General features: G+C 44.0%; 2 protein-coding genes across 2 annotated transcripts in view; one reads left to right on the top strand and one right to left on the bottom strand.

Annotated features, from left to right (window-relative positions):
• cdh23 (cadherin-related 23) overlaps positions 1-25,797 on the top strand; it is a gene marked incomplete at its 3' end in the record, with an annotated part of 389,228 nt that overhangs the window by 283,207 nt on the left and 80,224 nt on the right. The gene's annotated exons all lie outside the window — the stretch shown is intronic.
• On the bottom strand, positions 1,577-24,631 carry vsir (V-set immunoregulatory receptor). The gene is made up of 7 exons (XM_079512545.1): positions 24,419-24,631; positions 13,387-13,812; positions 12,729-12,779; positions 11,204-11,314; positions 9,961-9,988; positions 8,801-8,976; positions 1,577-3,008 (listed from the first exon to the last, which is right to left on the bottom strand). The coding sequence occupies exons 1-7, from the start codon at positions 24,516-24,518 to the stop codon at positions 2,971-2,973; spliced, it is 930 nt and encodes a 309-aa protein (XP_079368671.1). The 5' UTR covers positions 24,519-24,631; the 3' UTR covers positions 1,577-2,970.

Genomic DNA, 25,797 nt, shown 5'->3' with positions numbered 1-25,797 from the left:
TACTTTTAATACCCTGTCCTGCCCATCATGCTACACATCCTGCTGTGCGTTTCTTTGAGCACCTTGCTGCAATGTGGGGTTCACATACACATCATACGCCCTTAAACGTCAACTTAAGACAAAAATAACATTAAAAACACTTTGCCTGCTATGTTGTCGTCTTTAATATGACTATTCTTTGGTAATCAACGTTCGATACATTCCTCTGTGCGTGGAGTATAGGTATTATTTACACAGCAAACGTGTGGAATCTGTGGATAATATCAATTTCCCTATTCAATTACAATGTAATATAGTGAATTATACCAATACCAATATACAAAATTATTGCATCATTAGAAACAGAAAACGGACAAAAGAATTATAAATGTTTTTCGTTTCTTTTTCTGTTGGATTTTTTACATGAAGCAAATAACGATAAAGCATTTTTTCAGATGAATGTTCCGCCAGATTTCCTCACTCAAGAGAATAAAAGCTGCCCTAAGCAGTATTTTATATTACTATTTACATTACAGAAGGAAAAAAGAAAGAAAAAAAGCCAACATTTGGCAAAAATAACAGATCTATGCATTGTAAGTTTGCCGATCGGCTATTTTCTGCAAAGAGTTTTGGTGTAGAGGTAAAAAGTAGGTGGACCAAGTATAGATCCCTTAGGGACTCCGGTCAACTAAGTAAGGGTTTAAGTGCAGGATTCCATTGACCTTAATTTATGCACACCGCTGCCATCTCACCAGCAAGGTGGTAACTAGGTGCAATTTCCCATTGAAAGCCCATTCATCTAAACAGAAAGTCCTATCTGATTGTATTAACCCATTTTGACCTGAGATCAGATTCTAAAAATATCTTCTACATCCTGACAGTTTTCTGAAAAAGCTATGTTTCTATGTCAGTCGTTCTTCGATTTTTCAAAAATAGCAGACCTACAAGCTCGTAGCGCGCCACTCGGTGGCGCGCTATGAGCTTGTAGATCTGATATTTTTCAATAGCTAGACAAACACCGAAAGGGGTTCCCGCCCAGAATGGGTTAAACGACATCAAACTCACCACCATTGCAGCTGTATGAAAAGCTTGAATTATCCTCTTTGTATCTGCAAAGTGTTTGTTTCATAAGAAACTCCACCGTAGACATGTTATGAGCTACTAAGTGCTCATGGAAGTCACTGAGCGGCCCTGCGTAGTGCGTACCACCTCAAATTTGCATTTATTGCTGGAGACAGCAGGACGTTGCTTTACTGTTAACGAGCTCTTCCAAACTCTTGACACAGCTGCATGACATTTCTTGACAGAAAGTAGCTCATAACAACATGTCTACGGCGGATTTCTATGAAACAAACGCTTTGCAGATTTGCAGAAAGAGGATAATTCAAGCTTTTCGCTACAGCTGCAATGTTGGTGAGTTTGACGTCGTTTAACCCATTTTGGGGCGGGAACCCCTTTTGGTGTTAGCATTATGTTATGCTTTAGCTATTGAAAAATAGCAGATCTACAAGCTCATAGCGCGCCACCGAGTGGCGCGCTACGAGCTTGTAGGTCTGATTTTTGAAAAATCGAAGAACGACTGACATAGAAACATAGCTTTTTCAGAAAACTGTCAGGATGTAGAAGACATTTTTAGAATCTGATCTCAGGTCAAAATGGGTTAATACAATCAGATAGGACTTTTCTGTTCTACTTATCAGTTGCCACCTTACTGGCAACATGGCTGTGGTGTGCATACGGTCAGTTGGTGGCTGGGTGGATGAGTGACAGGGTGAGCACGTGCATTGTGTTTACTGTGAAAGTAAACTGAGGTAGCAAAGACAGAAGTGATCGGAGGACCAACGGCCTGTGTGGAAGTGATACAGAGGATAGAGGAACAGAGTCATGCCATTAAAAACAACTGGTTTACAGTCTTCTGTATTGATATTGCTGTCACGCGGCAGAGCACTTAATTTCAGCGACGGGAGAAAAGGGGTGAAAGAGGAAAGGTTGAAGAAACAAAAAAGGCTCATCCTGGTGCTCTGAAGGATGGCCCAGAGGAGCATTTATTATTATTATTTATTTTTTATGACCCTTAGTTCACTCAGCACCGAGATCGCCTTTTGAGTTGACGCCTCCTGGTCCAAACGCCACTCGCCTTTTGACGGCTTTCTTTTAATATCAATTGATTACGGTTCACAACGGTGTTCTGTACGCGCTCGTAACACTCATGCTGTATATGGGAACGCAGTTTATTTTTTTTAGAATCCTAATATCTCGGATTCTTCTTTTTGGCTCAAAACAAGCTTGATTTGCGTCTCATTTCTCTAAACGATATGATCTCCCGGTTATAAAATGTATGTTTTGGGTGAATTAAATAACAATCGTGGCACCCGTTAACATAGCGATAATTCACTTCCTGGGTCTCGGGTTTCGAACTTAAGAGTCTCGCCGTGTTAAATGACTGGCTGGCGCTGCTGGAGTACACTTTTCAGACACCAGATGGGGGGTGTTGGTGGTAAATGAGTTAATATGCCCACCCTTTGCACATGGAAATACGCCCTCTCTCAACATGGTTCCTGGAACATCCCAAGCACTGACTGGGGCACCTGTTGGTCCGTAAAGCCATCGTCTGCTGTCGGATTGGCATATCACAAACACACATACCCAGCCCCCTCCCTTCCCCTCGAGCTATACAACACATGCACAGACAAATAAAAGAGCCCCGATGACCTCCAGCTGTAGTCGTATAGTGGAAGGAAATACGAGAAACAAAAACAAAAGAACCACCACCACAAAAGCACACTCTGTTCCCCGTTGCGGTCCAGACACAAGCGCACGCGAGGGATCTGTCGGTGGAGGCGATTGTGAGACAGGTCTGCAGTGATGATGACACCGCTGTGGTGACTGTATATACTGTATTTATGGGGAAGAAGAAGCTTGAGAGCCGCCGTTACTGTTGACCAGTCCGGTCAGGTCAGAGAGATGAGATGAGATGAAGAGGCATCGTTCTTATACCTGCAGGAAGTCTGGGTCCTCCAGGATGGTATCTGGAAGAGGAAAGGGGTTTTGGTTCTGTGAGCATATTATATAAAGATGGCACAAGAACAAGGATGGTTAATTAACCCCCATTAAGACCTGAGACCAGATTCTACAAAATGTCTTCCAAATCCTGACAGTTTGCTGAAAAACATATCACTGGTGCTAAAACTTTTCCATGTCAAGGACCCACAGAATGATCTGTATTTGGCCGCGGACCCCCATCTGAAAATATGTAGTTCCAGGGACCCCCCCCCCCCCCTCCCCCCCCCCCCCCCAGAAGCAAAGATTTGAATTAAAAACGTTCGCTGCGAAAGAATATATTCTACGATTTGCACACATGACTTTTCAAAAATAGCAGATCTACAAGCTCGTAGCGTGGCACTCGGTGCCTCACTATGAGCTTGTAGATCTGCTATTTTTCAACAGATGGAAGTTTAAAATAATGGTTAAAGTGGTTAAAAGCTGTAAGGCGACACAGATGCGTCTTGCACACATGCATGCGTTGAGTATATTTGCTGATAAGTGTGGAAACTTCATTGCGAGGGAGTTCGAATTTTCAACACTCTACTTCCTACTTCTGCAACATAGGCTACACAGATCATTGCACATATATATATCTCTCTCTCACACACACACAAACATACACACACACACACACACACACACACACACACACACACACACACACACACACACACACACACACACACACACACGGAAACACACCTCCTACATACTCAGACACGACACTCGTATACTGTACTGTAGGCTGTTTCTTTATTTCTCAGAATAAGTCGTGAGTCACTGGAAAACCACAAGAAAGCAGAACAAGCAAAGTGGTCCTTGGCCAGAGTTGTGACATTTTTGAAGATCAAGAGGGAACTGTTTTCTGGTTAAATTCCGCTTGTTTAAAGTTCAGCCGTGTATCATTTTTGGTCAGGAAAGCTGAAGTGAACCAACCGGGGACTGTCTGTACGATTTGGACACCGCTCAAGGTGAACACATGTTTTCTAAGTGAACTGGGGACTGTACGATCTGGACACCGTTCAAGGGAACACATGTTTTCTAAGTGAACCGGGGACTGTACGATCTGGACACCGTTCAAGGGAACACATGTTTTCTAAGTGAACTGGGGACTGTACGATCTGGACACCGTTCAAGGGAACACATGTTTTCTATGATCCTGGATGTATTATTTGTTTGAACAATGAACTTAATACTAACATAATAATCCAGGGGTTCTCAAACCTTTCCATGACAAGCACCCCTAATAGCCATAGACTCTGGCTACGGCCCGGCATTGCGAAATGGCTTATTATAATAATAATAATAATAATAATAATAATAATTAATAATCTCATCAAACCCTGTACACTCAAGACACTGCCCCCCTTAGATCTCCAGATATGGAGCTGACCTGTTCTGACATTCCATATGTTGATCTGACCTCATCAAACCCTGTACACTCAAGACACGCTCCATATATGGCCAGACCTCATCAAACCCTGTACACTCAAGACACGCTCCATATATGGCCAGACCTCATCAAACCCTGTATACTCAAGACACGCTCCATATATGGCCAGTACAGAATTAATTCCATATGTTGATCTGACCCCCATGCCAAATTATCATCCTCAGGGCGTCTTACTGGTTATTATTATTATTATCATTAACTAGAGCGGTGCCCGTTGGGCACTGGCCTACTTGGAACGAAGTTGGAAATGGATGCCCCACCCAGATATTATCTGGGTGTTCCTTTTATGCCCATATATGGTGTTCTTTGTCAGGAATGCCCAAATATGGAGTCTGGCCCGGGCAGAGGCCTTTTGTTGCCCGGCAGAGGCCTTTTGTGGCGGTTCTGGACAACCGTGGGTCCAACCGACTCGACACCGGGCACTGCACATCCCTGTGTGGGTGTGGAACGCGTGTGTCGAATTTGTAGTCGGTGGGGCGAACGGTTCTCGAGTTACGTGGATTAGAGACATACAGACGTGCTGAGACGTACCGAGACATTCGTTTTTACCCTTTTTAAAAACCTGTTATGACTTCATGGTAACTAACAGGTCTGGCTACTGTGGCTGTAAAAATGCACCCCAATATCCCTGAAAAGTATATCTTTTTTAGTTTTTACTGTATACTGTACTGTTTCTGCTTATGAAGCATTTAACCCATTCTGGATGGGAACCCCTTATTAAGTATTATGTTATACTTTAGCTATTGAAAAATAGCAGATCTACAAGCTCATAGCGCGCCACCGAGTGGCGCGCTACGAGCTTGTAGGTCTGCTATTTTTTTTAAATCGTGAAAATGCGGCAACAAATCTTTGAAAATATATTATTTCAGAGCCAACGTTTTTTCTATTTCGACGTCAGGCCTAAATGGTTTAAGCCAAACCAAATCCAATGCCCACAATACCAACCTTCGATCCAATGTCAATGAAGTTACACAAATCAAATCAAACAAATCTTTCTTTTCTATCCTGGAAGACATTGGGTCATTCCAAAGATCCTAGAGGAATGAATTCAGTTTCACTGTTGGACGATGTTCACTAAAACGTGGCCCCTGTCCTGTTGCCCCTGTGCCCGCTGAGACTGACCTAGCAGGAAGCAATCCACCTTGGAATGTCTGGAACGTCTTGCCCAGGTGCCCACGGCCCCGGGAATCATTCACGCAAAAAAAACACTAGACTGGATTGAACTCACCCACTGTAACTAATCGTCCCGCATGTCTGTTCAAGATGAGCTTGAGCGCAGTGTCTGAAAGGGCCATTAGCGTTTAACCCATTCTGGGCGGGAACACCTTTTGGTGTTAGCATCATGTTATGCTTTAGCTATTGAAAAATAGCAGATCTACAAGCTCATAGCGCGCCACCGAGTGGCGCGCTACGAGCTTGTAGATCTGCTATTTTTGAAAAATCGAAGAACGACTGATATAGAAACATAGCTTTTTCAGAAAACTGTCAGGATGTAGAAGACATTTTTAGAATCTGATCTCAGGTCAAAATGGGTTAAATGAGAGTGCTGATGAGTGGAGAATGACTGGTGTTGAGGGGAAGTGCGAAAGAGAGTCGAAGGGGGAATAAGGGTGAAAGTTACAGCGCAAAAAAACAGGTGGTTTCAGTTCTACAGCGACGGAAATTAAAGCTCCTTTTGCAGCACGCATGCCACTTGACGTGTGTGTGTGTGTGTGTGTGTGTGTGTGTGTGTGTGTGTGTGTGTGTGTGTGTGTGTGTGTGTGTGTGTGTGTGTGTGTGTGTGTGTGTGTGTGTGTGTGTGTGTGTGTGTGTGTGTGTGTGTGTGTGTGTGATCACTGATCACGTAAACCCATGGTTAATTTATTTTATCATTTTGGACTGTGCTGTGTGCTTGTTGATTTTTTTTTAAAATTATTATTCATTATTCCAACTGAAATTCCAGCTTTGTGTCCTTGTGAAACATTGATTGATTGATTGATTGATTGATTGATTGATTGATCGATTGATCGATCAATTGATTGTATGGACCATCCGGTAGTTATTTCGAACATGGTACCAAGATGTTAAAAGAATCACAACATAGAAACTAAGCAACTCAACTCAGCTACTAACCTGACTGTACTCTATGGCTCTGAGACATGGACACTTTCAAAGAAATTAGAGAAACGGTTGGATGGCACTTACACCCGCCTTCTAATGAGAGAGCAAAATCTGTCTTGGAAGAGCCACCCATCGACTAATCTAATATACGGCAACCTTCCCCCTGTTTCTTCACTAGTCCGATCCAGAAGAACACAGTTTGCCGGCCACTGCTACAGAGCTGACTATGAGGTTATATCTTCCCATCTTCTCTGGAATCCTGCTTCAAAGCAGACCAGAGGTAGAAAACTGTCGTTCCCTGATGTCATCGCTATGGACACATGCATCAGTAAGCTGCAGGAACTGGGGATGGAAATGAAGGACCGGAAAGTCTGGCGTGGCATTGTGAAATCCATGATCAAATGATGATGATGAATACATACTGAATAATATGATTTGCAACACCTGCAGCTTGTTCCTATATATTTATAGCTGTCAAACCACTGTACCAAGCAGAACAGAGCAGCTGCACGATGGAAATGGCACTGAATCAACGGTGACACGAGAAGTTACAGGAACTTTAGTATGCTGTCGCACTTATATAATAGCAGCACTAGATATTCACAGGAGAGTGACTGTTCCAATATCATTCCTACATAGGAGACACTGAGATATAATATCAACTCCATGACAAAACACTTTCCACATATTGTTTGTTTCTTGACAGCTTCTTCTTATAGTTCCAAACAGGATTGCCTCGATTTTCCACAAAAATGTATTGAAAGCCTGTTTATCTATGAGCCATTGTCTTACACTTTCAATTACAAATTCATTCCATGGAGTGTTTCTCAATCTCACTGACCTCATTTCCAGATAGATACCAGTAACACAGAATCTTACATTTCAAATCGAGCAAGATTATGCCAACATAATTTCCCTCATCAAAGTCAAACAAAATGAATAAGACCAGTTTTAGTAGCAGGGTTTTAGTAGCAGGGTTTTAGTAGCGCGACGCAGCCAACACAACTGCGTTGGGGCTCAGAGGCACTTGGAGCACACGGCCGGTAGAGTATGTATTTGTGAGGCCAGACTGACGCTCATACAACAACTTTTAGACACTAAAAAAATACTGTTCCACTTGCATACTCCACCCCTTGCTATGGATCAATTGAAATAGATATTTTTCCAGCCGTGGATCTGACAGGACGACGTCGTACAGTATGTTCAAGTTTCAGCTGACGTTGCTGCTGAGAGTAGAATGCAATTCCTGACTTATACTTATCCTCTAGTTGTGCATGGGTGTCGATCTACATGCTCTGTGAGCTTGTAAATCTGTTGTGTTTTCCGTGCAACACCCGCATGCAACTCAGGATTAAGCCAGGCTAGAGGCTCTGAAAGAAGTGCCACCCTCGTTTTCATGCACGTATGGTCGTGCATGCATGCTGTGCACATGATTTATTATTACTATTCAAGTCTCTTGAATAGTTTTAATTTAGTTTGTCACCTGGAATGTCTTAGTGTTAGTCTAGTTTTAGTCGACCAAATATCATATGATTTTAGTCGACTAAATCTACAGTTGGTTTAGTCGACTTAAAGGGATAGTTCAGATTTTTTGAACTTAAGTTGTATGAAATACTTGCCATTAATATAGTGGTTGCAACTGTATTAATTGATTGCCCGAGTCCTGTGGTGGGGGTTCTGCTCTGGTTTTGGTGAAATATCAAGTAGTTCCGGTCATTTTGTGGGGGGCACTGGGGGCCACGCAGTAAAAGTAAATTAATCCACAAAACTAACGTCATTTGTATTGTAATTTACTTTTACTGCGTGGCCCCAGTGCCCCCCACAAAATGACCGGAACTACTTAATATTGACCAAAACCAGAGCAGAACTCCCAACATGGGACTCGGGCAATCAATGAATACAGTTGCAACCACTATATTAATGGCAAGTATTTCATACAACTTAAGTTCAAAAAATCTGAACTATCCCTTTAAATGTATTTTGGTGGACCGTGATGCCTGATTTTACACTTGCTGAAAATAGCAGAAATACAAGCTCACAACGAGTCGCGCTGTTGTCGAAATTGTCAATATATTTAGTAGCTTTAGCTTATAGTTTTCATTTAGTTTACATTTAGTTTTCGTCAGTGACAGAAAGGTAGTCGACGAACATTTTTGTGTGTGCGTGTGCGTGCGTGTGCGTGCATGTTCGCGTGTGTGTGCACGTGTGTGTGTGTTTACCTACCCTGCGATGGGAAGAAGACATTTCCGTCGCCAGGGGGGGAGAGGGGGGTCGCTGACTCAGACAGGAGGTGACGGCCTGTCTCCGATGCCTGTCTGGTCATAATCTGAGACACGGTGCGGCTTTTAGTCTGCAGGGATCCCCCCATGAACACAGGGTTCTCGTGTCCCAGGGCCGTACTGTCACAGACACACACACAGTCACACGGCACACGCACGCGCACACACACACACACACACACACACACACACACACACACACACACACGCACACGCACACAGACAGAGATAAACAGTCATTTAATTTCATTATTATAAAAATAATTATGTTTTTCCTTCTTTTGATATACCCCAATTTCCCTATTTTGTGACCTTTCAGATAATAAAGCCATCATAACAGGTTCATGAAGTGCATAACAACGCCAAGATAACGTAACTTTACCCCCCAAAAAGCCAAGGTGACATACAGTTGATTGTGCTGGATTACCTACAGTATCTAAAGCTATACTATAGTTTCAAGTCTCTGCAAGTTTATTTTCATACCTTCCTGAAATGAATGGAAACCAATGTATTCCTCAAGGAGATAGAAGAAAAACTAAACAAAACAAAGACTGCAGTATGTTTTGGAAGTATACCAAATGGAAGTATACCAAATGGAAGTATACCAAATGGAAGTATACCAAATGGAAGTATACCAAATGGAAGTATACCAAATGGAAGTATACCAAATGGAAGTATACCAAATGGCTACACATGCAGTGCCATCAGTATGGTCGTTCTAAGAAGTCAGGGCAGCGCTCTGTGAGCAAGTGTGCGTGTGTGCATGCGTTAGGAGCAGTCTTTGACGATAGAGACAAAAACGAGCACACTCAGTCAGTATAATGCCTTCCTCAGCATGTGTTACACGCTTTGGCTCGACTCCAAACTGCGTCTGTGTACGCGGCACCGTGTATCTATGAATTAAAAGTACCAGAAGGACTTTGGAGTGCTGGCCCTATTATTTTCTTATTGTGGATCAGGAGGTCCAAGCCATCAGCTACTGTACACACCGATGGTGAGACATATCCTTTGTGGTGTGTTTTATGAGGATGTGTTGTGGACAAACAGCTGTTATTGGGGTGGGTCTGCCAGGCCAGCTGTCAGACGGACTGTGGGAACACTCACCTGTCCATTCTCACCAGCTCGTGTGCACCTGGGGAGAGAGAGAGGGGAAAGGGAAATGGGCTATTGTGAGAGAACTGAAACGGACGTGAGCGGAATTAACCCTTCAGCTCCCAGTGTGGGGATGTGTTTCCCGCTGTGTGACGTAGATCTCAAATGTCCTGCACTGCAGTTCTGCAGGAAATGCGTGGAAGTGAGGCATAATGGCCTGAACGCTGTGTTTTGCTGTGTCATGCATGGGGATAATTGTCGGTGTGTGTGTGTGGTCTGCAGGGTATCTAAGGCCCCATTTAGACTTCAGTCACATCCAGTCAAATCCGATTGAAATCTGCCCGACCTTTCACACTTCTATCTGCAAGTGACCAGATCCAATCTGTGTGTTCAGACTGCTTTTAAACAACTCAACCCAAAGCCGCCCTGCGTCGACATATCTGCTTTGGTTACCGTGGTTGTAACCAACAACAATATGACATTGCAGATAGGACCGTGTGTAGCCATTCTCTAACATTCCGCGAGAAATGTCCTCATAAACGGCCTTTTTTCTGTGCTTTCATTCATTCTAGAAGTTTAGTTTGTACGGAGGCATCCCCCAAAGCGCAAGGAGTGCCAAGGTCTGACGTCATTTCACATCCTACCCGGTTTGGGTAGGATGTTTTCTCTCTTTTCTCTTCTCTCTTGTTTACTTAGCTCAGCGTGTCGTAAATGAAAATACCCCCGCTCTGTAATGGCGTCACGTCAGTAGTGCTCGGGTCGCTGCAAGTGACGTTTTGGACAGTTTGCGTCACATCATCAGGTTGCTGCATTCAGACTGAGACGGATCTCCTCAAATCGGATTTGAAACAGATTGGAAACCACCTCACTGTCTTGACCAACTGTCTGAAACTGAAACCACCTCACTGTCTTGACCAACTGTCTGAAACTGAAACCACCTCACTGTCTTGACCAACTGTCAAAATTCTGATTTTGACACACTCTAGAAATGCAGAAGTCCAGTTCTCAGCGTTTTTGATGGTCGTCAGAAACCCCCAAGCGTTGCAACGTCCACTTGAGTTGACCGCCGTCCAAGTTCTGACCCGATAGAGACAGAATCCAAAAGTCAACATGTGACTTTTTTTTTGCACCCCCTTCAAGTCACAGGTTGACGCTTGGTCACATTTGTCACAAAAGCGGGCGGGCAGGCGGGCACTCGTGTGGGCGTGCGTGCGTGCGTGCGTGCGTGTGTGGTTGCATGCACATGTCAACGTACGTCTGCTGGAGTGGCTGCTCTGCCTGTGCTTGTACACCAGCAGCAGGATGAGGGGCACGGAGAGCAGAGCCATGATGCAGGCTGCTGTGGCCAGGACGGCTGACACTGTGCCTGGAGGGGGGACACACACAGAACATACAACATGATACAGGCTGCTGTGGCCAGGACGGCTGACACTGTGCCTGGAGGGGGGACACACACAGAACATACAACATGATGCAGGCTGCTGTGGCCAGGACGGCTGACACTGTGCCTGGAGGGGGGACACACACAGAACATACAACATGATACAGGCTGCTGTGGCCAGGACGGCTGACACTGTGCCTGGAGGGGAGACACACACAGAACATACAACATGATACAGGCTGCTGTGGCCAGGACGGCTGACACTGTGCCTGGAGGGGGGACACACACAGAACATACAACATGATACAGGCTGCTGTGGCCAGGACGGCTGACACTGTGCCTGGAGGGGGGACACACACAGAACATACAACATGATACAGGTGCTGTGGCCAGGACGGCTGACACTGTGCCTGGAGGGGGGACACACACAGAACATACAACATGATACAGGCTGCTGTGGCCAGGACGGCTGACACTGTGCCTGGAGGGGGGACACACACAGAACATACAACATGATACAGGCTGCTGTGGCCAGGACGGCTGACACTGTGCCTGGAGGGGGGACACACACAGAACATACAACATGATACAGGCTGCTGTGGCCAGGACGGCTGACACTGTGCCTGGAGGGGGGACACACACAGAACATACAACATGATACAGGCTGCTGTGGCCAGGACGGCTGACACTGTGCCTGGAGGGGGGACACAGAACATACAATAATAATGAATGTATTTCTATAGAGCTTTTTGAGTGGTGCAACCACTCCAAGGAACAGCAATGTCCGTGTTAACCTATGTGACTTTAACCTATGTGACTATGAGTACCAGTAGGGGCAAAAGTGGCACTGTCGTGCCAGAAACAGAGAGAGAGAGATAGTGCTGCACTGTTGCCTGGGGGGGGCAGGGGGAGAGGGGAGTTGCACCACTCAGTTCACACGGGTGTGATTTTTTCTAAACAATGTTACAGAATGCTTTACATAAAATCTTGAAAAAACAAGAGGGTGGCCGCACACACCAAAAGCCAGAGTGCCAATATCTTATTAGGACAGCAGGTAAGACAAAAATGAACCCGGAATTGGATTCATTTTTGTCTTACCTGCTGTCCTAATAAAATATTGGCACTCTGGCTATTGGCGTGTGTGGCCAGTGGCCACCCTCTTGTTTTTTCCTCTACAGTTCTCTCCCGTGTGCCGGCACCGCTACAAGGACTTTGGTGTGCGTTAGCTTCTTTGTACACAGAATGCTTTACAGACATGTTAAAAACAGCAGACAACCAAGCAATAAAATCGTTATCGACAGCATGAACAATACAGAATGTACAGCAGTAGAAGTGCCAAAGAAAGAAAGAATGCAAAGACTGCTTTGCCCTTTCTTTGGGAAGGTGTTGACAGACATACCTTCAGGCGGTTTGGGATCCCAGAAGGTGCAGGCCAGAGATCCATTTCTCGCTGGGAAGTGATAACATAACAGTATTATTTATTGTTGTTATGTGTGTTGTTTGCCAAGGGTTTACACGCCAATAATGTTTACCATCTAAAACATGAATAGCGGTAATATGTAGAGTGAGCTTGTTTTGTTGTTGTTTTTTGCCCTGATTTATCTGTTTGTGTGCACACAAACATTGGCTTGTGATTGGCTGATCACCCCATAGCGATGATTTGAATTGGCTCCGCAAAGAACATATTGAGGATAAAAAATGAGGGCAGTGGAGACGCCAAAAGTGATTGGCCGGAATGACTTTTGTGATGATTTGATTGGCTGAGCACGGAATGTGATGTATGATGAGGTATGATGATGTATGAAAATAGCCGATCTACAAGCGTAGATGTGTAAAATCAGCCATTACAACGGCATCAAGGCCCACAGTTTTTTTTTTTTTGTCGACAAAAAAAACTAGATTTAGTCGACTAAAAATAGACCAACACTAAAGCATTTCGGACGACTAAAACATGACTAAAACTGAATGAAATTCAGTTCAATTAAATTGTTCAAAAGACCATGGACTAAATTAAAAATCTAAATGTGCTGCCAAACTGAACACCAGCGCGTCCTTACATGGCGTGATGGTGAGTATCACGTGGCTGTGGGGTTTCTGCAGGAGGAGCCCGCGGCCGCGCTCCACCTGGTAGTCCAGCGACATGCAGCAGTAGCGGCCCTGGTCGTGCGTCGTCACGTTCTGCAGGTCCACCCAGAAGTGCTCCTTCTCGACGCCGTACGTCACCCCGCCGCCCCCGCCGGAATGGCCGCCGTGAGGGACGCTCAGGTTGGCGCCGCGAGGGCCCACCCTCTGGTGGCAGTGCTGGTCGCTGTGCGGCGTGTACAGCCAGCTGTGTCTGATGACGTCGCGCGGGTGCAGGGCGGCGCCCTTCTGGATGCACACCAGCTTGACGGAGGCGCCCACGGGGCAGGTGTAGAACAGGTGCGGCGTGGAGACGCTGAGTGTAGAGGCGTGGACGGGGTGGGATGTCTCGATGCCATGGACTGCGGAGAAGAGAAAAGGATGGGGGGGGGGGGGGTGTGAAGATTGACTGACCGCCACAATTGGATACACAAAATGGTAGACTGACCTTAACCCATTAAGACCTGAGGATACGATTCTACAAAATGTCTTCTAAATCATGACAGTTTGACCACCAACTGTAGTTTTTCTACAGTTGGTGGTCAAAATGAGGCGATGGTTACAGTCGGACACAGCTGTCACCACCACACTTGGGCTACAGCTTATCTGTGGCCTGCTGGTGCAAGATTTATAATGATACTTCCTGCTTTGTATTTTGGGTCAAGATGGTTTCCTGTGCTTATTATTATTATTATTATTATTATTATTATTATTATTATTGGTAGAAATGGTACATAGATACAGTAGTACAGAATATACTAGATGAAATGGCTTAACCACCACAGTGAAACTAATTCTCAGTTGTAATATTACGACCTCGGCTATTTTAAAAATGAGTATGTGTCGATTATTAGAAGACCACATCGACATAGTCAATGGGTCTTATTGTTGATCTTTGCAATGAACTCGCAATATACAAAAGCCTTCCTAGGGCAGGTCCATGGAATAGCTTGAGAAAAGCTAAGTGAGCTTACGAAAGAAAGAACAGGTGCGCTGGCTTTCCCTGGAAACTGCTCTTTGTTTAAGGCAGTGGGTGCTCAGCTTTGAAAATAACTTAACTCATAAACCAACTGAATGGAAAAAGCGGGGCACTCCAAGTTCCTCAAAACGAACCAAATGTATTATAGAAGTAATGCATATCTGTACCGGCCAGCGTTTACCAATATAGTTAGGCCAGCTGAGCCCGGGTTACACAAGACTTGGCCTCGGAAACCCAGACGTTTTTATTTCCAGGGAGAAAAAGAAAGTCTGGGTCCGAGTCCACTTCAATTCGGCATAGAGTAGCGCAAACATCGCTCACTCTCTGCTGATTTCTGATCGTCTGCACCTTTGTTAAATTGACACACACGCACACATGTACACACACACTCCTCTCTGTCTCTGTCGCTCTAAGTCTCATGTCGCGCAGCTGCGCATAGTTTCTCCCGGCGGATCCTGCCAGGAGCTGCCTATGCCATAAAAAAGCATAGGTGAGTTCCAGGCTACACAAGACTGGCTCAGATGCAATTTCTCATGTTTATTTGAGAACGCTGACGCGTTTCGGCAGTAGCCTTCTTCACTCTGAAGCCTTCTTCACTCTGAAGAAGGCCTTCTTCACTCTGAAGAAGGCTACTTCTAGCTAAGTGAGCTTACGTTATGAATCTAAACTAAATGGTTTTTTTTAACCATGTAATATCTTATCAGAGGCCTCCTACAACAACACATTGAAAGGTGGGGGAGGGGAAACTAATATTTTCTGTGTCTGGCTCTTACAGGGTTAACTGTCCTGCAGACTGGGCAGGGGGGCTTCTGAACAGAATGGGCAGGGGGGGCTTCTGAACAGAATGGGCAGGGGGGGGGGGGGGCTTCTGTCAATTACTTCCCTCTCATGGAAGTAATTGACAATATATACATTTTCAACACCAACATTGATGAGGCTGTATTGCTTTGTGGGGGGGGTCCCTCTCCGGAACAACATATTTTCAGATGGGGATCGGCGGCCAAATACAAATAAATATCATTCCGGGGCTCCTTGATATGAAATAGTCTGAGCACCTCTGATGACATGTCATGATTTAGAAGACATTTGGTACATCTAGTGTCAGGTCTAAATGGGTTAACCCATTTTGGGCGGGAACCCCTTTTTGGTGTTAGCATTATGTTATGCTTTAGCTATTGAAAAATAGCAGATCTACAAGCTCATAGCGCACCACCGAGTGGCGCGCTATGAGCTTGTAGGTCTGCTATTTTTGAAAAATCGAAGAACGACTGACATAGAAACATGAAGAAGACATTTTTAGAATCTGATCTCAGGTCAGAATGGGTTAACGACGGACAGTGATGTACGGTGGTAAATCTCGGTATATTTCATTTGGAGTCTTGTAAGATATGACGGTAGCAGAGGTACAGTATCTACACAGTAAAAACCCAGAGTGTTGATTTATCACTTGGAGATAAGACCCTTATGGGTCCATTTTAACCCATTTAGGCCCGACGTCGAAATAAAAACACGTTCGCTCTGAAAGAATATATATATTCAAAGATTTGTGCCGCATTTTTACGATTTTTCAAAAATAGCAGACCTACAAGCTCGTAGCGCGCCACTCGGTGGTGCGCTATGAGCTTGTAGATCTGCTATTTTTCAATAGCTAAAGTATAACATATATGCTTAGTTAAAACACCAAAAGGGGTTCCCGTCCGGAATGGGCTAACGGCGTCAGAGATATAAATCAATGACCCAGATTTGACGGGCACTAAAAGGTCTCTGGGCTGCTGTAACGTACCAAGACATGGATTACAGAAATGGTCGATACACCATCATCATCATCTTAACCTTTATTTCAATTCGGAGTACAGTTGAGGGGCAGCCGGCCCTCATTTTCAATGTAGCCACTAGCCGAATAACACGATCATCATCACCATATCACTACATCTTCATGTCTGTACCTTCAGGAAACAGCCATTTCACGGACATGCAGCAGCCTTTCGCTATCAGTACACACAACACTGGACCACATCCTGTATAGCAGATCTACAAGCTGCTATTTTTTTTAAAAATCATGAAAATGTGGCGCAAATCTTCGAATATACGTTTTAAACTCATATCTTTGCTTCTGGGGTGGGGGGGGGGGGGGGGGGGTCCCCTGGAACAACATATTTACAGATGGGAGACCGCGACCAATTACATATAATATTTGGGCTCCTTGACATGAAATAGTTTGAGCACCACTGATATAGAAAACATAGGTTTTTTAGAAGACATTTTGTAGAATCTGGTCTCAGGTCTTAATAGGCTAACTTACTAAGACATAGATTACAGAAATAGTCGATACACGATCATCACCATATCACTACATCTCGTTGCTGTACCTTCGGGAAACAGCCAATATATACGACAGACAGGGTTTTACATATTTCACAGCCTTTCACTCTGTCTACACAACACTGGACCGCATCCTGTAGGCCTATGACTGCAGCTGTTATCTGTACAGAAATAGTCGATACACGATCATCACCATATCACTACATCTTGTTTCTGTACCTTCGTGAAACAGCCAAAACATATGACAGACAGGCCTATGACTGCAGCTGTTATCTGTACAGAAATGGAATGAATGCACAGAAATGCTGATGTGTAATTTTGTATACTTTAGAGTAAGGCTTGCACATAACAATTATATTCTTATTTGTTTTCTGGTTGAACCAGCTTGCAGCTGGTTCAAAAATGCAGCTGCTCGCCTCCTTACGTGCACCAGAAAACGCGACCACATCACCCCCATTTTAGCTAGATTGCACTGGCTCCCTGTTAAGTTTCGAATTGATTTTTAAGATACTTTTATTTGTTTATAAATCTTTACATGGGCTGGCCCGCTCATACTTATCTGACCTCTTGGGTGATACTATACTCCAGCCAGACCTTTGAGGTCTGCCGACCAGCTGCTTTTGACTGTTCCCCCTGCATCCAATTAAAGATCCGGAGGTAATCGTGCCCATTATCTGGAATAGCCTCCCCTTTTATATTAAAAGTGATCAGTCCATTGAACTATTTAAGTCTCTTAAGACTCATCTCTTTTCTATGGCCTTTGATCATTCCTGATTTTTTATTTTTGTCATTTGAACTGTTTCACATCCATACTTGTTTGATGTTTTTGTATTTTGTATGCATAACTGTTTCTAGATTTTATTGTGTAAAGCACTTTGGTCAATCTCGATTTTTACATTTTAAATGTGCTATATAAATAAAGCTTGATTTGATTTTGATTTGAACCATTATTTTAAACTTTAGCCGTTGAAAAATAGCAGATCTACAACCTCATAGCTTGGCACTGAGTGTCGCGCTATGAGCTTGTAGATCTGCTATAAAAAAAATTGAAAAAAGAAATTCAGAAAACTATCATGATTTGTAGAATCTGGTCTTTAATGTGTAATACTTTGTCAACTTGTAGAACATACATGCAAAAATCGATTATTATTTTATAATCGATTGCAACCCAATTATACAGTTAGGCCTGTTATATTTTTTCATGCAAAATGAGAACGGCCCTCTAAATCATCTCTGTGATGTACTACAGCACACTGAATCGCTTGAGAAAATAACGACAGATCTGAACTTTTACGACATGATGGCGAGAGGCAACAGGAGAAAATGCAGTAACATAACAGCAGAGACGACGTGGCCTCGGGCTGAGCATGCTGAAGCTATTTTCTAAACATCGGCAGACAATTATGAGGCTGGCGGAGATCGGAGAGCTTACTACTATGCAGTGCAGCCACGCTACACGCAGGCTAGACACTCATTATTAGGCCCGTTATATACAGTAGGCCTACATACAGTATGATTTAACCCATTTAGCCCTGACGTCGAAATGTCTTCTAAATCCTGACAGTTTTCTGAAAAACCTCATGTTTCTATGTCGGTGGTGCTCAATAGTTCATGTCAAGGACCCCAAGAATTATATGTAATGGGCCGCCGACCCCTATCTGAAAATATGTAGTTCCAGGGACCTCCCCAGAAGCAAAGATTTGAGTTGAAAATGTTCGCTCTGAAAGAATATATATTCAAAGACTTGCGCCACATTTTCACGACTTTTCAAAAATAGCAAACCTACAAGCTCGTAGCGTGGCACTCGGTGCCGCGCTATGAGCTTGTAGATCTGCTATTTTTCAATAGCTAAAGTATAACATAATGCTTACAAACACCAAAAGGGGTTCCCGCCCAAAATGTGTTAAAAAAAAACCCAATACCACTCTGTTTATAATAACTCTTGGCTGTCCATTGTGTAACCATTTGCTGTTTGGTTTTATGTACACTGGAGGTTTATGGTCATAAATGCTAGTGCAGTCAGTGGTATATGTGTGTCCACAGCTGTGTGTGCATACATACAGTGCATCTGCAGTCTGCACATGTGTGCGTGCAAGTGGGCTTATGTGGGCTTGTGTAGATAGATATGTGGCATATGTGGGTCTTCAGGAGGCTTTCTGGCTCCAAACAAGGATCTGAGGGCCGGGCTTCCTTCCTGCACATGTACAGTAGGCACGCAAACACTGAGTCCCTCTCCTCAACTCGACGACAACGAGCTTTCCTGTCTGGCAACCCATGCAAACACCGACTCCCTCTCCTCAACTCGACGACAACGAGCTTTCCTGTCTGGCAACCCATGCAAACACCGACTCCCTCTCCTCAACTCGACGACAACGAGCTTTCCTGTCCTGTCTGGCAACCCATGCAAACACCGACTCCCTCTCCTCAACTCGACGACAACGAGCTTTCCTGTCCTGTCTGGCAACCCATGCAAACACCGACTCCCTCTCCTCAACTCGACGACAACGAGCTTTCCTGTCCTGTCTGGCAACCCATGCAAACACCGACTCCCTCTCCTCAACTCGACGACAACGAGCTTTCCTGTCCTGTCTGGCAACCCATGCAAACACCGACTCCCTCTCCTCAACTCGACGACAACGAGCTTTCCTGTCTGGCAACCCATGCAAACACCGACTCCCTCTCCTCAACTCGACGACAACGAGCTTTCCTGTCTGGCAACCCATGCAAACACCGACTCCCTCTCCTCAACTCGACGACAACGAGCTTTCCTGTCCTGTCTGGCAACCCATGCAAACACCGACTCCCTCTCCTCAACTCGACGACAACGAGCTTTCCTGTCCTGTCTGGCAACCCATGCAAACACCGACTCCCTCTCCTCAACTCGACGACAACGAGCTTTCCTGTCTGGCAACCCATGCAAACACCGACTCCCTCTCCTCAACTCGACGACAACGAGCTTTCCTGTCCTGTCTGGCAACCCATGCAAACACCGACTCCCTCTCCTCAACTCGACGACAACGAGCTTTCCTGTCCTGTCTGGCAACCCATGCAAACACTGACAAATTGACGAAAATTTTTTGTCAACTACCTTTTTTCACTGACGGAAACTAAATGGAAACTAAATGAAAACCAAACTGTGATGACTAAAACTAAGACAAAATATATTGACAATTTCATCCGCAAATAAAAACTAGACTAAAATGTTAGGAAGTGACTAGTGGACGAGATCCAGTATAAGTCATTTTACACTTGGTTGCATGTGTAAAATCAGCCATTACGACGGCATTAAGGCATGCCAAAATACATTTTAGTGAACTAAATCAACTGTGGATTTAGTCGACTAAACTTTTATGATATTTTGTCGACTAAAACTAGACTAACCCTAAAACATTCCTGGTGACTAAAATGTGACTAAAACTAAATTAAAACTATTCAAAAGACTATGACTACTAATCAAATTTGATTTTATTTGATTTTATTAGACGTCCAGCAAGAAAAACAAGTTACATCATGTTCATCTAAGAAGCGTCAAGGCTAAAACACAATACAGTCTTCCGACGTATTTTCATTGTGGTCCCTGGTCTGTGACAAACAACATTGCAACAAAATACATACAAAAAAACTGAAATCAAAAGTTGCTGTCAAAATCAACACTGCATGTAAACCTCGTTGTGCTTGCACTACCATTATCCTCCTCTAGGGGGCAGGAAAGCAGGCCTGGGGGACCCTTTTTAATAAGCTAAACGGAGGAAAAGCCAATCATTTTGTTTCCGCACTAAAAGTCAACACTGGCTTTAAGAGTTTTCCCTCAAAGCTGCTCGGTAGGAAATACAGTAGCTAACAGGAGTCAATGACCTTGGCTGGCTGTTGGACGTGGAGGTCTTATGTGCATCCTGTGTGTGTGTGTGTGTGTGTGTGTGTGTGTGTGTGTGTGTGTGTGTGCGCGTGTGTGCGTGTGCGCGTGCGTGCGCATGTGTGTGTGTGTGTGGAGAGAGAGAGAGAGAGAGAGAGAGACACTACTAACCATTATGTGTCAGGAAGAGCAATAGGAAAACCATGGAGTGAATTAAACTGAGACTGTTGCCCCTGTAGCTATTCCTGCTGTGTGTGTGTGTGTGTGTGTGTGTGCGTGTGCGCGTGTGCGCGCGTGCATGCGCACAATAGCAGGTGGGAACAATAGAAGGCCTCTCCTGTTTCACACCCACCCTCCCAGCTTTCCTTGCATGCAACAATTTTGCTATTTTGACACTCTCAGAACTCAATTTGAGGATATTACTGTGTTCCCGTTTCCACTCCCCTCCCCCTGCTTGTGACGGAAGACCTAAAATAGTTTTTTTGTGGGTTTGTTAGTTTATTTTTATTTCTATACATGTTCTCAAATTGAGTACGTCTGGCCCTACGCCAGGGTAAACAAGACATCTATGTGTCTTGGCTCTATTCTAGATTAAGTTGATGCCCTCCTGATCTCAATTCTCAGGAGCCTGATAGTCCCTCAGGGCCCGGACACAGGCCCTCTATTGTTTTTAACCTCAAGAACACCACCTGTTTTAGGACTTATTTCTCATTGACAGCTCTCTCTCTCTCTTAACACACAGCCTTATTAGTTGCTACAGCTACATATAGCCTGTTTTGAAACTATTTTAACTTTTATTAGCTCTTCGACGTTAAATAGTTCTCTGCAATGGAATAACATCTATGACTCTGTACAGTCACAGTGGCAGTGGTGTCAATTGCAATAGTATTATGATTATTATGAGTATTATTATTATTAACAGGGTTCCCAAATGTTTCCATGCAAAGGTTCCTTTACACAGCTATGGTCCCTCTAATGCCTTTAAAACAGTGGTTCCCAAACTTTTTCGTGTCAAGGACCCCCAAAAATAAATGTATTAGGCCACGGACCCCCATTTGAAAACATATGCCAGTGACCCCGATAAGGGAGGATTTTTACAGTTTTTCCGAATGATATATTTCATGGACCCCCAGTTTCACACGCATTATGCTATCTCTGGTACCGCAATTTATATTGTAAAACCACTGTTAATTTAACTCTGAGTGTACAAATGGAACCAAATGGACCCGCTAGGGTCCATTTGTACACTCTCTGAGTTACAGACCCATAAGGGTCCATTTGTTTGCAAATTATCATTTAGCTGCGTCCCCCCTGGAACTCCCTCAAGTACCCCTGGGGGTCCCCGGACCCCACTTTGGGAACCACTGCTTTAAAATACATGCAAATAGCACAATTTTTTAAAAAAATGGGGGGAAAGTAACACTTTTGACAATAATGACGTGCCCAAAATAGGAACACCATGGTGAAAGAGTACAGTTACTTAAGCATGATTATTTTTTGTTGCCTGGCCACTGGTGGAGCAGGTCTGCCTGTATGCACCAGAGTCATTATAATATCACTGTGTTTACACAAGTGCCCTCTCTCTCTCTCTCTCTCTCTCTCTCTCTCTCTCCATCACCTCCTGCAATGACAATCATTAGCTAACCCATTACTGGGTGTTAATGAAACCAGTGGGAGTATCCCAGATTAGCCTCTGCGCGTGCATGCGCACAGGCACGCACAGGCACACACACACACACACACGGTTTCAGTGGAGGTTTCTGGTATCTGTGGGGCCATTCATCTTGAATCCCTGTTCAGTTAGCTAAAAAAAGGAAGTTGTTAATAGGGGTCAGTTAGCTAAAAAAGGAAGTTGTTAATCGACTAAAATCTTATGATATTTAGTCGACTAAAACTAGACTAACACTAAAACATTCCAGGTGACTAAAATGTGACTAAATGAAATAAACTATTCAAGAGACTAAAACTAAAATCAAACTTTGCTGCCAAAAACAACACCAGTGGGTCAGTGTTGTGTCCTTGGCTCAGTGTCAGATTGTTATCCATTAGATTCATATTATTAGACCACAGCATATCAAACACATCAAATATAAGGCTGATTATAAACACAATAGGCGACCTGTAGAAAACATATCCCAAAGGAACAGGGGCTTCCCCTCCCTCAATTGTCTTCTGTCTCTCACACACCCACGTGCACAAAAGCTTGCACACACACACACACACACACACACACACACACACACACACACACACACACACACACACACACACACACACACACACACACACAACGACTTCCCATCATGTCACATCAGGGTTGGCTCAGCATTCTGAATTTGGCAGAACTAACCTAAGTGGGTCTCAAAGTGGGGTCCGGGGACCCCCCAGGGGTCCTTGAGGGGCGTTCCAGGGGGTCCCCAGCTAAATGTAGTTAAATCATCAATATCAGTTTACGCAACACTTTCACTTCTATACATCAGCAAATTAAAAATAGCTAATCTACATGCTCAAACACATTGCATGTAGATGTTTTTTTTTCTTTGTTTAGACAAATATTTTCAGATGAGGTGAATCCGTGGCCAAATAGCCTACATATTAATTTGGGGGTCGTTGACATGAGGTTTGAGAACCACTGATAGCCTGCCAAGGAGGTCATAATATATACACTCTTGATAATAATTAGTCCCTGTCAGGCTGGGCACAGTGGGCAGCACAGCCTAGGACAGAATTAGAAAGTGGTAGGTTTAGGCTACACCGCTACACTACCCACACAATAGTCGATATTAATGTGTGCACTGCACAGAACTATTAAACCTGAACCAAAGTTAGACAGCAGAGATGCGACGGAGACGCACAACAATTTTGCATTTAGCTCAGCGTCTGATAGACTGAAAGGGACATTTTAGAACCCAGGCTAACATTATAGATTAGTTGGGGGGATTGCAGAGTAAATGCAGACACGTCTCGTCTTGGCCGATTGCTCCCAATCACTGTTGTGTTACTACAAGCGCGTCAGACATCATTGTAAGCTACACACTTAAAAACGCCGATCGAGCAACAAGTCTTGTGTTCATTATTATAGTAGCGATTCCGCGAGGCCCTTTTTGTGAGCATATCGAGAGTTGATCTAGCTAAAATAGGCCAACAATAAATACTAAAAAGGGCGAAAACTGTGTAACCTGTGGCTCACAGTGGCTGTGTGTGGGGATTTGAGTGGCGTTTGAAGTGAAGCACTATAGTCTCCGGCTCCGCGAGTGGACGGACGTGGGGAACAGCTGCTTGTCTCCCCTGCGGCCGGTGGGACCGGCCCGGGGAGGGAGGGAGGGAGGGCTGGGGGGTTAAACACACTCCTCCAGCCAGATGTTCTGTCTCAACCTAAACAACAACAGTGATCGGAAAACATCGCTACACAAACCAGTAACCGCACATTCAAAATGAAGACTATTTTAATTCTTTCCTGCTCTTGCTGCACGTCCCCTAGGATAAACATAAACTAGTTTATATATTTTAGTCGAGGAATTGTCGCCGGTGCAGTAAAAACAAATGAATACATTATCGGCGTTAAATAGTGATTCTGTTAATTCTTATGTGTGACGCTAATGAGGTTTGTTGGATTTAACTTGCAAGGAAACCATCGAAAATAAATGTAAACGGAAAAATAAATCAGGAACAACTCAGCATACCCAGTGACTTTGTTTTGGAAAAGAAAAACTTTGTAGACAAATTAAGTCAACAAGCTCGCACTCGCCCGAGCAGTCGGACAGCACGCCAACAAACACACACACACACACACAGGTCTTGCGGCTGCACTTACCTCCAGAAATGAGCGGCAGAGCAGCGCATAACCAACACACCAACATCAGCCCTAAAATCGGACGCCTCCGGTAACGGTATGATGATAATTCCGATGTCATGATTATTATTCACTCGATCTTTCTCAACGCTTCAGCGAGACAGCGAGTGCTTTTTAACGCGCGTCTTTCGCAAAATGTATAATATTGAAAGAGTAAAAAGTTGCTCGACATGGACAAACTAGCCTCAGTCTGCCTCTGTCACTTAAGTTCTGTCACCAACTTTACTTCTTCTCTGAATCTCTGGAGGATGAAGTTGGCAGCAGTGCAGCTGCAGCAACCTGATACAAGCCCCTCCCCTGCATCGCATCTCACTACACACACACACGCACACGCACACACACACACGCACACGCACACGCACACACACAAACAGTACACTCCCCCCTTCTCTCTCTATCAGCAACCCCCCCCCCCCCCCTCTCTCTCTCAGCAAAAACAATGTTGTGAAACTAGCTGATTCCTCACATCAGGGGTGTACTTAGGCCTACATGTACTCAAATACTCAATTGAGTTTTTCTTTTTTTCTTACTATCACTGGAGTATTTCCGTTTTTAAGTACTTTTAATTCTAATCCACTATACATCTGTAGTGGAGGAAATATTGTACTTTTGCTCCACTACAATTATTTGAAAAAAAGTACTTATACTACTAGTTACTACTAGATTTTGATTATTATTACCCACTTCAGCCCATTAGGAAAATAGCCAATCTACAAGTTCTAAAGGTCACAATGCGTCACAATGCTTTGACACATTGTGTGCTTGTAGATCTGCTATTCTTTTTTTCTTAATATTTTATACATTTGAAAACTTGGAAAATATTCGACTTTTTATTGGCACTTGAAGTACATTTTGATACCAACAGAGTATTTATATAGGCTATATTACTGTGTTGATACTTTTACTTAAGTAAAAAATAATGTGAGTACCACTGCATCACATGCATGCATTGCTCAGTTACCCACGTAGCCTGAGGGTCTGAATTTAGGAGCTCATGTTTTCTGTTTTGTTTTTTTTCTTTTCAAATGGCCGAAATGTATATTAGGGCTGAAGTGGCTAATGTATGTTTTCTAATCAAAATTTAAATCTCTAACGTTTTCAAATAAATGTAGTGGAGTAAAAGTACAAAATGGCTCTGAGATGTAGCGGAGTAGATCAGTAAAAGTATTGGAAATGGAGGGTATGCGCATGCTTAAAGTGAATGGCACATCGAGTGGCAAAGAGACAGGCAAAGTGAGTTTAACATTGTTTAATGTTAAATGTTAGTTTTCTGTTTGGATGTATGGGCTGTCAAGGCCAGAAAGTAGTTTTTGCCACTCAGTAGGCGTTCCTGCATAACT

Source organism: Electrona antarctica (assembly GCF_951216825.1).
Source record: "Electrona antarctica genome assembly, chromosome: 10".
In the NCBI taxonomy this organism is placed as follows: Eukaryota; Metazoa; Chordata; class Actinopteri; order Myctophiformes; family Myctophidae; genus Electrona; species Electrona antarctica.
The sequence above is the reverse complement of the archived record's forward strand: the minus strand, read 5'-3'. Positions and strand labels throughout refer to the sequence as shown.